The sequence below is a fragment of the Chionomys nivalis genome, chromosome 6, assembly GCF_950005125.1.
Source record: "Chionomys nivalis chromosome 6, mChiNiv1.1, whole genome shotgun sequence".
Lineage (NCBI taxonomy): Eukaryota > Metazoa > Chordata > Mammalia > Rodentia > Cricetidae > Chionomys > Chionomys nivalis.
Window position 1 is genome coordinate 67,352,867 of NC_080091.1, and position 17,031 is coordinate 67,369,897.

The 17,031-nt window shown below is 43.8% G+C and overlaps 1 protein-coding gene across 1 annotated transcript in view; it reads right to left on the reverse strand.

Moving 5' to 3' along the window:
* Positions 1–205: 205 nt before the first annotated feature.
* The window catches only part of Smim14 (small integral membrane protein 14), a 41,893-nt gene continuing 25,067 nt past the window's right edge, over positions 206–17,031 (reverse strand). Inside the window, exons 3-5 of the mRNA XM_057772758.1 lie at positions 8,183–8,231; positions 5,712–5,854; positions 206–3,358 (exon numbers count right to left, since the gene is read on the reverse strand). Of these exons, the coding sequence (XP_057628741.1) occupies positions 3,326–3,358; positions 5,712–5,854; positions 8,183–8,231 (225 nt within the window). The 3' untranslated portion in view covers positions 206–3,325. The remainder of the gene's footprint in view (positions 3,359–5,711; positions 5,855–8,182; positions 8,232–17,031) is intronic.

The window sequence follows — 17,031 nt, forward strand, 5'->3', positions numbered from 1 at the left end:
GAAGTGTGGGCGAAAAGACCCAGAGCTTCAGGCATGAAGGCTCTGACAATTGGGTTTCATACCAAGCTATTATGTAGATACTTTTTTTATTTCTTAGGAATATCTTGAGTTGAAAAGTTGTACCTAGAAATGCTAACCCAGGATGTTAACCCTTTACTAAGCAGAAGAGGCATTGTTTCCCACAGAAGCCAAACAGAAAACAAAATGTTACTAATATTGTCTATTTATTCATTAATAAAAAGTGCATAGTACAGCCCTTTACCCCAATCCAAGTACTCAGTAAAAGATTAACAGCAAATGCTAGATGGCACGAACTGATTTGTTTGGCATAATTTAAACATTTAGAAACAGCAAATTACATTTAGTACATCGCATGACCACTTTTGCTTTTAACAAATAATCATTGGACATGTAACGAATACTCAGGATTCCTCACTGAGAAATAGAAGACTGTCCCTAGTTTCTATTGCAACAACAACATTTAATCATTTGCTATTAAGCCTCCTCATGTTTCCTTCTTCAAGTTGCTGTTTTGTGATTTAAACTGAGTTGGTCAAATTTGAGCATAAAATCACTTTCAGGTAGAGTGACAGACTGGCGCAGTCTAAGGTATCAGTGAGTCTATAAACACTGTCACAGATACTAAATAGAGCCACGGGACAGCGGTACTCACGGACACTCTGGAGAACCGCTGCGCCTTGTGAAACATGCCTTCCTAAGCATGGGATAGTGTTTAGATACATGATAGAATCTTTCGCTGCAAACAGTCCTAGTGTTAACCTGTCCCATGTGGAAGAGGAGAAACCAAAACTACTAGATTTCGTATAACACAGTATGAAATGACTCAAGCTCTGGACAGCACACGGCCCAGACTGACAGGAATGTAAGATTTCTCCTTTACTTTCTCTGTTTTAAGAGAACTGCAGCTACAGAGCAAGCGAAGGTTTGCAAGCCAAATAAATAACGATATTAGGAGTGAGCTCGATTAAGACATGGAGAAGCTTCAAGAAGAGCAATTTAAATTATTAGTGAGGTTAATAATAACAATATTCTATACAGGATACCACCATTTTAGGAATACAGAAAAATTTCCACAGCAAACAAAATAACAAAGAATAAAAAATAAAAACCCAAGATCAAGTACTTCTCAAAGAAACTCAACCGTTCACAGGCATTGAAATGTCTGGATTGGATTTTTTCTATACAATTGTGCTCATATATCTGGTGAACATGTAACTAAGCTTTTTCTGTGTTGGAAAGCAAAACCTCTGAAGGGCTAAAAACCAGGGCTGTGTCACCAACTCAAGGGAGGGCTCATGTAGGGAAAGGCTCGGCTGTTTACACAGAGTGTGCATGTGACGGAAATGAGCATCTAGAATAAGAATCCACACTTCTAACACTTGTGTTCTCTATCTACAGTTAGTCCATTCTTTTTTAACCAAGGTCAAGTCTCAACTACTCGTGGAGACTGAGTGAACACACCAGCTCTCCACTGGGTCTCGCTTCAGTGGGTCAGAAAACAGACTGTTGGAACATATGTGCAGGTCTCCAAAGGGCGAGGACAGGAAAGGAAATTCTACAGGGAGTTAGTTCCCTTTGATGCCATTCCAATCTTGTTCAGCTTTAAGTCTCTCACCCCATTTTCCCTTCTGAGGCAACGTGTTCCTACGCAGCCCAACCCGACCTGAAATTTACTACTTAGTCCAGTTTGGCCTCAAGACTGTCGCCATATCTGGCTTTTGGTAACAGTGGGCCACGGCAAGAGAGAAACCCTTCTTTCACCCTGTGGTCTTCTTTTGTTCAGGATTTAACTTACCTGAGTTAAGTCACCCTTTATAAGCACAAGTACCTAAAAGATGGTTCTATTACTTCAAGTGTTGAGTCAGGAGGAATGTCGGCAGCCAAGACCACAGCACAGGCCACAGTGATGCCCTGAGTCATGCTTCTGGGTCAGAGCATACCCACCACACGGGGGAATGAGCAGTGACATGGAGCCGGGCCAGAGTCTGTCAGTGGCACAATGACAGACAAGTTTATTTAGTTTACACAAACAGTTTCTCGGATCTGCACAGTGACAGCCCAGACTGACCTCAGGGAGGAAGTCTTTACATTGATAGCAAAGTATGTTCTGGCCCCAACAGATCATCTGCAGCTACTGCCTACACAAAAACCCCAGGCCGTTCACATATGTCCAGATGTCATTTGTATTCACTGCTTTTCGAGCTGAGGAGAAAAATGCAACCTCTTACTTTTTAAATACATTCTAAAATTTCAGTTTCTGATACTCCTTTCCACTCCAATACATCCACTTCCCAGTACTAAACAGAATCCATCGAGCCGAGAGGTGAGAAATATTCTTGTTTGAGAATGAAAACATTTTCCCCCTTTTCCTGGGAACAAACCAATTTTTCTTCATGTCAGAAGGGCAATAAAAGACTAAAAATTTTTTTCTTCAAATAGAAAGGTGTGAAAATAAATGTCAACCCCACACACAGATGTAGGACGATTCCATTCTAACAGGTAAGTGTTGGAATGGGAGAGAGGCTTGCTGAGAGGCATTCGCTTCAAGAGACAGACAAACAGAGCCCATGTGAGCCTGGGGTAGAGTATCTGGCAAAGGCAGAACCGACTCCACCTTTCATGAGCCGTGTAAGGCTAGTGTACAGTGGCTTCCAACGACATGCAACGGATTCTAAACCAACCGCTGTATTAATCAATCATGTTTATTTAAAGTATTTTTAACATCAGAAATTTTTAATGTGAATTTAAAAAAAAAATCATTAAACAACCAGGTCACTTTTCCTATTCTAGCCACATGAGCCATCTGTAGCCACCGGATCGCAGCTGGAGGCTCTAAGGAAAATAGACTAAAAGCTTCACTGTCCCGAGAACTGCAGAAAACTGCCAAGGTAAAGTAAATACAGTGTGGCTCCATCATTCACACCAGATAACCCCAAATAAATACCTTATGGAAAAAATTAAAATCTATTAAAACCACTTAAAATACTTAAATGAAGAAATCTCAATTTTCCTTCAGTTGGGCAAGAAACCACCAAAGACATTATGATCACGGTTCCAGGGACAACGAGTGGAATGTTTAAGCTTAGGCCAACCAACAAAGCCCTGTGAACGTTCCAATAGATCCATTTACTCAGGTATACCGTAAATAAGAACTGAGCAACACAAGAAGCAAAAGTCAGTTTGCATGTGAAATTTCTATAAGCTCATGAAAACAATACCATCCCAATCGCAGATGGAAAAGGAAAAACAGCTAAGAGTACTCTGGTCATCTTCAGTCATTTGGTCGTGCACAGCATTGACAACATTAGTCCACAGGTGGAGCAGGCGGGTCCTGTCCCTGCCATTAAAAAAGAATGGGTTAAGAGACTTTTAACACATCTAAGAAGTAAAAAAGGGGCAGCACACCTGTCCCCAACCCCATCGTGCTAAATTCGTACTTGGAATCCTCAAGTTCTTATACAGGGAACATAAGGTTTTATACAGGGAACTGTGGTCTGGCAGTGTCTGCCCCATGCTTGCTTATGTGTGGTGAAAGGGAAGCAGCCACCATGAGGTAGTGTCAGTCTTCTCCCTGATGTGATAGACTGAGTGCAGACACTCCCAACTGGAGACTCTGACTTCTCACAGTGGGATGTGTACCAGAATGTAGCTTGGGTGCTTGTGGCAACCATCTTACCACTAGAAGGGAAGTCCACCTTGCAGTGAAGCCTGTAGTAAGAGAACAGAAACTGACCACGTATACACGAGTGCATGTATGTATATATGTGTCTAGAACAGGTCTTGCACGCTGTCTCGGGTACCTCAAATGTTGGCTTCACGCACATTGGCCAAGCACTCCCCGTTAAGCTATCCCCTCAGACCATATGAGAGCACTGCCAATTTTTGTCTCTTTTGAGACAAGGGGATTTGTTAGGATGTGCTGTGATCACAGCTGGGTAGAGCATGTTCTGCTTCAGATCGTCAAAACTTCCTCAACACTAAACTAACTGGATTTTTGGTTTGTTAACCAATAAGTCTACCTATTTACTCACCTTTATATTGGTTTTTGCTACTTGCATTAGAAAGCGTCTGAGCTAAAAGACGATGAAAGCTATGCCAAACTACATGAGCTGAGGTACAAGGATCCCAAATTTGAGGCAGCTTGAGCTATAAAGTGAGTTCAAGGCTATCTGGGTCATACAGGGAGACTTTTATCTCAGAGAGAGAGAGAGAGAGAGAGAGAGAGAGAGAGAGAGAGAGAGAAAATAACCAAATTTTAGGACTGCTGGGAAGGCATTATTTCCTTCCCTTGGCATGCTGTAAAGGGGAGCAGCATTGCGACTGCAGTTTGGTTTTTCTGTTCCTTGATGAAGACACAGAAACTACTGTTCCTAGGACCAATAAGGTCCAGGGGTGTACCATCTGTGATGACTTCTAAGTCAGTTTAAGTTGGATTGCTTTATCTCTAAACATTGGAGATATTGCTCCCTGACATAAAAAATAATAAAGGTGTGTACACACAGTGTAAGAAAAAAGGCTAAGAAAAAAATATTCCACACAGGCAAGTTCTTTATGCACATTCCCCTTTAAAAGAAAAGCCTAAAGTATGTCAAAGCTTTCTTTTCTACTTCCTTCCCTCCTTGACCTGCACCAACTCTCGCTGCCTCCCAGGTGTCAGAGTTAAAGGGTACACCATCACAGCCTGCACACAAAACCTGTGTGTGCCACTGGCGCCATTCCTAGCTGACTCAGCATGGGCATGTCTACTGCTCTACCAAAGCTCCACTGCGCAGCCCGATTCTCACTGTATGCTTGGTTTCCTTATAAGTTCTAACATTAACAACATAAGGCTGCAAAAATGCAGCAATTAAGAACCGCACTTTGTGAAGGCTGAATAACAGAATTAAGAGTAATTTGGGCCAGGCGGTGGTGGCGCACGCCTTTAATCCCAGCACTTGGGAGGCAGAGGCAGGCGGATCTCTGTGAGTTCGAGACCAGCCTGGTCTACAAGAGCTAGTTGCAGGACAGGCTCCAAAACCACAGAGAAACCCTGTCTCGAAAAAACCAAAAAAAAAAAAAAAAGAGTAATTTGGTTCCAACATGTGGCTTCAACATGAAAAAAAAAGCTATTTTGTTTGTTTTTTTGAGACGGGGTTTCCAAACTAGGCTCTAACTAGGCTCTACCTTGCTAACTAGCTCTAGCTAACTGGCTCTAACTAGCAAAGGATGACCTTGAACCTCTGAGTGCCCTACCTCCACCTCCCCAGTGCAGGGATCACAGGTGTGCCACCGTTGTGTGAGGTGCTGAGGAGCCAATGCAGGGCTTCATGCACGCTAGGGAAGCAGTCTACGAACTGAGTCATATCCCTAGCCTGAACACTTTTTTTTTTCTGGATGCTGTGTCATTTTATAGATACTATCACCTTCCTAAAATAGAACAAGGCGTCGAACAAGGTGGCCTAGAACTCACGAGGTAGTGTAGGCTAGCCTTGGGTTTGTGGGAACTCTCCTGATCTACCCTCCCAAGTGCAGGGATTACAGATGTAATCTGTTATTTTTTTATGTCCACAAAACACAACCGGGGACTGAAAATTTTATTATGACTACAATGAAAGAATTCAGTCCAAGAATTAAGTCTCCCCTGGATAATTTAGATACTTCAGTCAAAACGAACACCCCCACGCTAACCCGAAAGGATGTCTAATTCTTACACTGTGAGGACTGGAGGGCTTTCCGGGGAGGCTGGAGCCTCTCAAATGAGGAGGCCTCAGTAAGAACAGGAGCACTGCAATCACCATCCAGGCCATCAGGATCACAGTGATGCTGACACTGTTGTCACTGGAGGGTCCTGGCACTAAAGACAAACAAGAGGAACAGCTGGAGCGATACTGGAAAACTGTGAGATAAAGGTAAAATAGATTCTAATGCTAAAAATCACAGTAAGAAAAACACTAATAATTTAGAGTAAAGCTGTAAACTAAACCCCCTTTTTGAAAACAGCAGCAACAACAAAATGTTTATCCTTTTATTTTTTTCTTTCTCTTTTCTTTCCTTTCTTTCTTTATTTTTTTTGGTTTTTCGAGACAGGGTTTCTCTGTGGTTTTGGAGCCTGTCCTGGAACTAGCTCTTGTAGACCAGGCTGGTCTCGAACTCACAGAGATCCGCCTGCCTCTGCCTCCCAAGTGCTGGGATTAAAGGCGTGCGCCACCACCGCCCAGCTCTTTTTTTTTTTTTTTTTTTTTTTTTTTTGGGTTTTTTTGAGACAAGGTTTCTCTGTAGCTTTGGAGCCTGTCCTGGAACTAGCTCTTGTAGACCAGGCTGGCCTATAACTCACAGAGATCTGCCTGCCTCTGCCTCCCGAGTGCTGGGATTAAAGGCACCACCACCGCCCAGCTTTATCTTTTTCTATTTGTGTGTGGGTCAGGGGGTAACTTTTAAGATCTGGTTCTTTCTTTTCCCCATGTGAGTCCCAGGCACTGAATTCAGGATATAAGCCTTGGTGCTAAGAGTTTTTATCAGCTGAGCCATCTGACCTGACTTCACTGGAGCCTGTTCTTCTTACACAGGTCTATCCATCATTCGTTATCATCGGGTCTCCAGGGTAACCTAGGCTGGCCTCACATTCCTGATTTTCCTTTCCCTAACTCCCAAACAAGTGTGTCATCCAAAACTCCAGTAACATGAACCTCTCTGCTGACCAGCCCAGTGAGTAAACCACTGCTGATCCACTCGACTCTGAGCACACTGGTTTGACCTTTGCTGGTGTGATTTGGCCCTACTTATCTAATCTTCCCTTCTTCCAACATTATCTCTTCTAGTTACTCCACATTCTTGATCCAATGTTTCCCTCACCTGGCTGTACACCAATAAGGCCTGTGACCCACATCATAGACCATCTGATTCAGGAGCAGCATATGGGTGTGGTCTAATACTTTTTTAAACCTTCCCAAGTGAATATGATGTAATAATAGTTCAATACTACTCATAAAAACTCAGTCCTTCCAAGCACCCCATATCCTCCACCCTGTCTAGCATGTGTTCGCAACCAACTTCCATTAACTCTTTACCTCCCTTTTCTATAACAATCCCATTCCTTTAGCTACTGTCCTGCTGCCTTCCCCAAAGTATCATGGCATTTCTCAGTTGAAGAAATGGCTTCCCAGCTTCCTTAATTAGATGATCAGAGTGTTGCTGCTGATTTCCAAGGCTGGGGAATCAAACCCAGGGCCTTGGATGTGCTGAACAGCTAGACCTCTGTGAGTTCAAGGCTAGCCTGGTCCACACAAAGAAACTCTGCCTCAAAAAAAGAAGAGGAAGAAGAGGAAGAAGAAGAAAGAAGAAGAAAAAATTGCCTGAAGCGGTCACGGAGAGGTAGGTGACAAGTAATGCTTTCAAAAAATATTTTTAAGGGCTGGAGAGATGGCTCAGTGGTTAAGAGCATTCATTGCCTGCCCTTCCAAAGGTCCTGAGTTCAATTCCAGCAACCACATGGTGGCTCACAACCATCTGTAATGAGGTCTGGTGCCCTCTTCTGGCCTGCAGAGATACACACAGACAGAATATTGTATACTTAATAAATAAATAAATAAATATTTTAAAAAAATATTTTTAAGTGGTGTGTCTGCATCTGCCCGGCTCTCCAGATCTTTTTATAGATGGCTGTGAACCACCATGTGTTTGCTGGAACTTGAAATCAGGACCTCTGGAAGAGTAGCCAGTACTCTTAACTGAGTCATCTCTCTCCATGAAACTGTTTTTTAAAAAATAAAAATAAGCCGGGCGGTGGTGGTGCACGCCTTTAATCCCAGCACTCGGGAGGCAGAGGCAGGCGGATCTCTGTGAGTTCGAGACCAGCCTGGTCTACAAGAGCTAGTTCCAGGACAGGCTCCAAAACCACAGAAAAACCCTGTCTCGAAAAAACAAAATAAATAAATAAATAAATAAATAAATAAATAAAAATAAAAAATAAATATATCGGGTGATGGTATGGCATGCCTTCAATCCCAGCACTCAGAAGGTAGAGGCAGGAGGATTAGTGAGTTTGAGGCCAGCCTGGTCTAAAGAGTGAGTTCCAGAACAGCTAGGGTTGTTACACGTAGAAATTCTGTCTTGAAAAAAGAAGGGAGAATACTGTCTGCTGACTCTGGTCCCTCCCGCCCTCCAGTTTCCCACTGGTACTCACACTCCCGGAGGCACTCTGTGTCTGTGCAGTAGGACTGGGACTGCCGAAGCTGCGGTGAGAGGAAAGGACAGTTAGCTGCTGAGTCACCAGCACAGGTTTGGGGCAGGGGGAGGGGCAGAACTCAGTGTTGGCGCTAGCTCAGCCTGCATGCAGCCCTGCATGTAATTCCTAGCACCACACAATTTCAGCTTTTTGAAAGTTTAGACATATTTATTTTATGTGGGTATCCTGCCTGCATGTTTGTCTGGGCACCACGTGCATTCCTGGTGCCCAAACAAGGTCAGCACTGGGTATCAGGCTGGAGGAGGGGAGGCACAGAGGATTTAAGCTACCCTGTGAGTGCTGGGTGGGAAGTGAACCCAGGACTGACCTCTGGGAGAGGAGCTAGTTCACTTAACCTGCTGAGCCATCTCTTCAGGACCTTAACTTTCTTTGAGACAGGGTCTCATGGAGACGAGGCTAGCCTCAAACTCACCACACCGCAGAGGAACATCATAAACTCCTGATCCTCCCTGACTCTACCTCCCAAAGACTAGGATAGTCACCACATCCAAATATAACATTTGGACAAATAAAACCTTTGGTTTTGGAATTTAAAATATTTTAAAATCCATCAGTCAATTACACAAGTCAAATTATGAAGGAATTTATGCTACTGTCTTTTAGGTGGTTGAGAAATGAAAATCTCACTAGAGATGACTGGATGGGAGAGAGTGAAGAACAAGCAGCTTTTCAATTCAGTCTCATGAACGACACTCTTAGAGATTCAGTACCACCACATCTGCCGCCAGCCCAGTGTAAAGAGTCTTTTTCTATCCCACCAGGCAGCTCCCAAATAGTGACACGGAGACTTCTTATTAATTATGAAAGCTTGGTCTATAGCTTAGGCTTGTTCCTAACTAGCTCTTATAACTTAAATTAACCCATTTGTATTAATCTGCATTCTATCATGTGGCATTATCTCCCTTCCATCTTATACCCATTTTCTCTCCATGGCTCCTGGCATCTCCTGTATGCCTAGATTCCTTCTCTTTCTTTCTCTCTCCCTGGAAATCCCACCTATACCTCCTGCCTCGCTATTAGCCGGTCAGCTTTTTATTACACCAATCATATCTTCACACAGTGTACGAGGAGCCCACAACACCAAGAGTGCAACTATTTGTGTAGCAACCACCAGAACCACCGCTCCGCTGGCTAAGTATGGACTCTGCAGAATGACAGGCATTGTCTTCAAGTCAGGCTAGGCAACTTTCTAGTGTTTCAAGACTTTGGGAAGTCCTTGACATCTCTAAACATTAGTTTGTTCATATACTAAAATGGGGACAAGAAAAGTGCCCACTTATCAGGGTACCATTAGGGATTAGCACAGATGACGCCTGTGAAGTAAGTACAGTAACAACCCACTAAACCCTATTGTGATCGTGCTGCAATTAACAACAGGTCATTCTGTAGATGATCTGTCTTGCTGAGTCCAAATGGATGCAAAAGATCCTAACTAATGTAAAATTATGCTCTGTATCTTATAACCCACTCTATCTGAAATGGATCATCTAAACACACTAAGATTATTGCAAAGGAAAACAAGATTCTTTTTTTGCTGCTATTTTGTTTTTGAAACAATGTTTCTTTGTGTAACAATCCTGGCTGTCTTGGAACTCAATTTGTAGATCAGGCTGGCCTGGCCTGGAACTCACTAAAACACCCTGTCTCCCAAGTGCTGGGATTAAAAGGCATGCACCACCACCTCATAGCGACTACAAGCCTTTCAGATGACAAAACAGACTCAACAAACTTTTCCATGTGTGTGTTTTATTTCTTCTAACAAGCAATATTTACATTTACTAAAAATTTAAAAGTACAATGTAAATCTCCCAGTCTCTCAATAGCCTCCCCAAGCACTCAACTTTTTTCTTTACTCTTAGAGGTGAACATGCTCTTTCGAACATTGGGCAGGGGAGATAGCCTAGTGGGTCAAACAACTACCACATCAACAGGAAGGTCTTAGTTTAAATTCTCAGAGATCACAGGCAGGTGTAGTGTGCATCTGTAATCCTAGCACTCCTACAAGAGGATGTCTGTCTGTCTGTCTGTCTGTCTGTCTGTCTGTCTGCCTATCTGGGTTCAGACAAGAGAGTCTCTGGAAGCTCGAAAGTCAACTAGTCTTAGGTACACAGTGGGGAACAAAGAAATCCTTTTGAAATGTAGACCAGGCTGGCCTCAAACCCATTGAGATCCACCTGACTTTGCCTGCCAGGTTCTGGGATTAAAGGTGTATGTGCCACCAGGTCACTTTTATAAATATGTCTTTAGGTAATCATGCATCTTCCTAACCCTAATTTCAATCATATTTTACATTTGCTATAAATCTTTTAATGGCATGATTTATGTTTAAATTGATAAAACCAGCTGGGAAATTTCAGTTGTTCTTTGTTGGTAGCAATTTTTTTTTTTAAGTTTTTGGGCTCAATCTCAAATCTCTCAATCTCTCCAGTGTTGGGATTTCAGGCCAGTTTCACCATGCCTGGAGTAGTCAATTTCCTTCACATCATACGCGAGGACCTACAAATGTGAGCCTGTTCCACCTTGACTGGAAGTCAGAGACTATGAGCTTATTTTTTCTCTTTCAAAGTTGTTGAAAACAGGGTAGCTACACACCCTGACCTAGGGTGTGCTTACTTGGTGTTTTGGCATAAGATGGATCCACCACTCCACCCTGAGCAAAAGTTAGAGAATTCAAGTATACTCCTGTGCTCCTTCATTTAAAATGGGAGGCTTGACATAGGGAGTGGCTGCCTATAGAATAGTTGGTCTAGGGTGTATTCACTGTGTGTCCTGCCCAAGACGTCATACTTTAATCAGGAAATAATGGCTTCATGTCTCAAGTACTGAAGCAAGTAACTGTTCTGGTTATCCTTTGTGTCTTGTTAAAGCAGTCTTCTGCTTTCTTATGCCCCTTTTGTATTGGGGTATAAAAGTGTATGAAAATAAGCGTGGGTGGATTCACTATTCACCGAATGTCCCTCCTGATGCTGTTCTGTGTTTCTCTTATTTCTCTTACATCTCTGTTCCTTTTGCTTAGTAACTCTAATCCTCATGCTCCTACCCTGTTGAAGCTGGTCTTAATATTCTTCAACAGCATCACTTAGACATTGGAACAGTGGATAGCTGATGCCAGGCATGGTGGCACATGCCCTTAATTCCAGCACTTGGAAGGCAGAGGCAGGTGGATCTCTGAGTTTGAGGCCAGCCTGCTTTATAAAGTGAATTTCAGGACAGCTAGGACTACACAGAAAGACTCTGCCAAAAAAAAAAAAGTAAATAGTCCATAATTATACCCTATCTAACCACTAGAGGTTGAGACAGGATTTCTGTGAGTTCAGGTCATCTGTTTTTGTGTGAAAAAGCTAGTTAAATCCAATTTATGGGGCAAGCAAAGAGCATCCCAGATACTAGGTCTGAGATGGCAACTGTCCTCTCAGCAGACCTTACAGCATGTTGGCTACAACTTATCTAGGAAAAGAAACACCTCCTAAATTAAAGATGACCAGCAGCAGTGTGAGGTGCTCCGTGAGGCCACACTGTTTCTTCTGAGTGCTGACATCCTAGTTTGGCAATCAAGTCGTTTTCTACTGTTACTTATCAGCTGTGAGTCTTGTACTCTCCCTGGACAGGAGCTTCTGGGGGGCAAGGGAGAAGCCCTTCTTGTCTTGTTATGGGGGCTCCTGATATTGCAGGTCTAGAGGCTGGCCTGGCCAAACCAGCAGCTCAGGGTACCAAGACTCAAGACCTTCTTCTGGCTTCTGACACTAGACCTCTGCTGCAGCCACTTAGGTTGCAGCCTCTGCTCTGGGCTTTAACCACAGTTGCCCTGGTGCTTGGAAGGTACTGTAGGATTCTGGCAGCAATGAGCTGAAATGGTGAAGCAGCAAGAGGCAGCGGGCAGTGCCTCAAGTGTGACAGCTATCAACACTGGGTGCTGGGACCCCAGACCTCACAGTGTCTAGTACTGGGGCTTTCGGGCACTCTTTCCTCCTCCTCAGCTCTTCACAGTACTCTTTCCTCAGCTCAGCTCTTTGCCCTCTTCTGGCTCTCCATTCTCTCTCTTCCTGCCTCAGATACCTCTGCTCCCCATTATTTCTGCCCAGCAGGTCTTCGGACCACTTCAGCTGCGTCTCATCGCTGCTGCTCCTTCGGTCTCCCCCTGTAACATCTCATCTGCTGCTGTGTCTGCCATCCTGTCTCCCTTACCAGCTCAGCCCACTCCACTAATGATAAGGATCAAAAGAAGGCAAGAAAAATCTAGACAAGTCTTTCATGGTGCCGGGGCAAGGAGAATGTCAATCCTGGCATCACCCCTCATGTGGGTAAAGGACCACATCTGTACTAACCTGGTAAGAGTTAAGGACACTGCATGACCAGCAAGGAGTGCTCTCCCTCTGGTCTGTAGGGTGATAGCTACAGGGTTGTTAAGTTCCCAGAGGCTTGTGATGGCAAAGAAGAGTGTAGTGAGTAAAAGTGGCTGTTGCTGAGCCTGACAACCTGAGTTCAATCTGTGGAGCCACATGGTGTCGGGAGAAAACCAACTTCTCCGGGCTCTCCTCTGAGTTCACACTGTAGTATGTGTATACCTGAGCGTGCAGGAGGGAACTTGTGAAGCAAGTTTACGGTCTACAGTAGACCCCCATCTTCAGCAAAGATTTATATTTTGTCATTAGAGGGGAAAACGTGTTGATGGGGGTCTTTCTCGACAGGGTTTCTTTGTGAAGCCTTGAGTGTCCTGGAACTTGCTCTATATATCAGGCTGGCCTTGAACTCACAGAGGTCTGCCTGCCTCTGCCTCCAGAGTGCTGGAATTAAAGACATGCGGCACACACATACAATTCTCTCTCTCTCAATCTTATGTTTGAAAATATTTTTTAATCTTTAAAAAAAGATAAAGAGAATGAAGAAACATATCAAACTCCAGCCTCCACACGTGTGTGTACTCTCACACACATACACAGCTGAAATACAGACCTAAATAATTTAAAAGAATAAGGGTTTCTCTGTGTAGCCCTGGCTGATCGGAAACTCGCTTTGTAGATCAGGCTGGTTTATCTACAGCGTCAGATCTGCCTGACTCTGCCTCCCATGTGCTGGAATTAAAGGCAAGCACCATCAGTGCCCGGTTCAGCCTTCTTTTTCTTCTTTTTTTTTTTTTTTTTTGGTTTTTTCGAGACAGGGTTTCTCTGTAGCTTTGGTACCTGTCCCAGAACTAGCTCTTGTAGACCAGGCTGGCCTCGAACTCCCAGAGATCCGCCTGCCTCTGCTTCCCGAGTGCTGGGATTAAAGGCGTGCGCCACCACCACCCGGCCAGCGCCACCACCGCCCGGCCAGCCTTCTTTTTCTAAAGAATACTCTTAACAGCTTAACAGGCTGTTATGTCTAGACTGAACTTTGGTCTGGCCTCTTTCCATTTATATAGTAAATAACACTATATGTGATACAATGAAGACATACTTCAGTTGAAAGGGACTCACTATCTATTCTCATCTACTTCTTTTTAGAATTCATTTGTCATGCCATGGAGATAGCTTACACCTTTATGCAGAGCATTGACACCAGCCTGTTCTATACAACAAACTCCAGGCCTGCCAGGGCCACATAGTAAAACCCTGTCTCAAAACAAAAAGAAAAGAAAGAATTTAATAAGTGAAGCCTAAAGGACTAGCCTAGGAAAGGGAACGGGCAAACAAAGTCTACGCTCTGATGTGGTAGCTCCATTGTGAGCATCAGTATGGTGTATGGGGTTGCACGTGTTTGCCTGCCTATGCCTTTTACAACTGGGGACCAGAGGATAACACTGGTGTTTTTATTGTTCTCCAATTCATTTGGGGGGGCGGGGTCAAAACAGCGTTTTTCTGTGTAGCTTTGGAGTCTGTCCTGAAACTCACTCTGTAGACCAGGCTGGCTTCGAACTCACAGAGATCCGCCTGCCTCTGCCTCCAGAGTGCTGGGATTATAAGCGTGCACCACCACCGCCCGGCTCCCTTACTGAACTTGGAACTCTCTTTTCACTAGATTAGCTCACAGTGATGCTTCAGGGTTGGTAACGCTCTGTTCCCACAGCACAGGTGGGTGGGGGCACGGGTATGCTCCAGCACACATGATGGATACCTGGTATCTGAACACAGGTCACTCTGCTTGCCTAACTCACTGAGACAGCTCCAGCTACCATTTTAAAAAATGTTTCTACCAAAAAAAAAAAAAAATCACACACAAAAAGTTTCTAAACATTCCCCCAACTCAGAGATCCAAAAGCATGTGCCTGGTATAAAAATAAAATCTTTTTTTTTTTTTTTTAAAGATTTATTTATTATGTACACAGTGTTCAGACTCCATGTATGACTGCAGGCCAGAAGAGGGCACCAGATCTCATTACAGATGGTTGTGAGCCACCATGTGGTTGCTGGGAATTGAACTCAGGACCTCTGGAAGAGCAGCCAGTGCTCTTAACCTCTGAGCCATCTCTCCAGCCCCAAAAATAAAATCTTAAAAAGTTTAAAAGCAAAGGACTAGGGCTCAGATGCAGAACACTTGATTGGAAGGCATGGGTCCCTGGATTCAATTCCTAGCATTGCCGAAAAATTGTTGTTGAAAGGCAGAAAGTAACAGGTGAGCTAGCTCAGGCTGTAACCCAGCGTTTAGGAGTGACGGGTGAGCTAGCTCAGGCTGTAACCCAGCGTTTAGGAGTGACGGGTGAGCTAGCTCAGGCTGCAACCGGGCACTTAGGAGGCTGAGCCCCATGGTTAACAAAGGGAGTTTCAGGCCAGCACACACTACAAAGTGAGGCCTTCTCTCAGCAAAATAAAACAAAAAAGCTAAACATTGTGGGACGTTATTTCTCCTCTCAAATCTCACAACTGCATGTGAGAACACTCTTCAATGGGAATGACCTGAGACTGGTACTCAGAACCCACACGGTGAGAGAGAACTACTCCTCAAGATGTCCTCTGACCTTCACAAGTATATCACAGCACACATGTCTAAAAACACCATAAATTAAATGAATAATAAATGTAAAAATTAATAAAAACATTTCACCCCACCTTCCAATATATCTATGGCTGAGTACACTGATCCTTTTGTTTAGATATGCACATTTTGGGTTCATATTTATTACTGAAGGATTAGGTTAGTGAGCAGTTAGGCCTGGGATATACACAGCTTCCCTCCCTAACCAAGCACACAAGCAGAGCGGAGTGGCTCTCAGCGCAGAGAAGAGTTAGTCTGAGTCTATCTCACTGAGCCAAGCAGTCTTTCTTTTCGTTACTTTACAGCCACTCCGGAGTTTTGCCATCACCTTGGCTTCCTTCCTGTTCCTTAACATCCCAAGGAGGAGCCTTCCCGGTGCCTTTTCTTAGAAAGAACTTTTAATTTTAGCCTGCTGGCAGAGGTCTACCGCAATCTTTATATCTCATGGAAGGGAAGAGAAACACACGCATCTTTGTATTCACTAAAATTACAAGTTTTGGTTGGGAATTTTAAGTCTTAGATTTATTGGTTGATTTTATGCGTGTATGTACCTGCTTGCATGTATGTTTGTATGTATGTATGTATGGTGTATGCATGCAGTGCCTATATTGGATCCGCTGGAACTGAAGTGAGCTGGCATCTGGACACTTGGAACTGGGCCAAATCCTCTGGACGAGAAGCCAGTACTCTTAACTGCTGAGTCACCCCCTTCCTCTTTAAAAAGTTTTTATTTCCTTGTGTGTCTGTATGCGAGTATGCTGTGTGTGGGTGAACTGAAGGCCAGAAGAGGGCACTGGGTCCCTGCAGCTGAATACTACGTGGTTGTGAGCTGCCTGATGGGTGAGCTGGAACCAAACTCTAGATGAGTAAGCCCTCCTAACCACTGGGCCATTTCTCCAGCCCACTTCTGACGTCAATCCTGAGGCTCTGGTTACACAGGGTCCAACAATGAGCCGAAAACACCATCCTTTAAAGGTTTCCCAACACACTCCCATTTTCTCTGCATTCTTTCTTTTTCTTCATTTATGTCTGGCACTGACTTTGAAAAGTCTCGTCTTCAACCTCTCTTATTTCTTCTTTCATCGACTTTGTTGCTGAAACTCTTGCTTTCTGACTTCACGAGCTGCTCATTCTCAAGGTTTCTGTTTGGGTCTCTAACAATCCCCCCTCTTCACTGTGTATGCAGACAAGATCTCTCTCGACTGCTGTATCGTCTCTGATGTTTCTGGAATCTGTTGTGAACTTCAGGAGTTGTCTGTTTATCCTTTTCTTATATTTCCATCCTGGAGTTATCTGCTGGATGGACATCTCTTACATTTCTCCGACTCTGTGTCCTAAGGTATGAGTCTGAGGCTTGGTCCAGAGAGGGTTTCTTCCCTCGTGGTAAAATCTCCATGACTACCCTCTTCCACCACACCTTCTCATGCACCCTGACCTAGAAACTGAGCTAAAGTTAGAAACCAGGTCACATGCATACACCCAGGCAAGGGAAAGGGTGGACACCTCCCAGTTTTAATTACTTTCAAAATGTAGCCAAGTTGGAAAAACAACATTAAAAAAATACCAAATTAGCCGGGCGGTGGTGGCGCACGCCTTTAATCCCAGCACTCGGGAGGCAGAGGCAGGCGGATCTCTGTGAGTTCGAGACCAGCCTGGTCTACAAGAGCTAGTTCCAGGACAGGCTCCAAAAACCACAGAGAAACCCTGTCTCGAAAAACCAAAAAAAAAAAAAAAAAAAAAAAAAAACCAAATTAAAATATAAATTTTAAAGAGAGACAGTAATTTTTAATTAAAAATGGGAACCCTGCTTCACCACAGTTAAATTTTAGGACTAT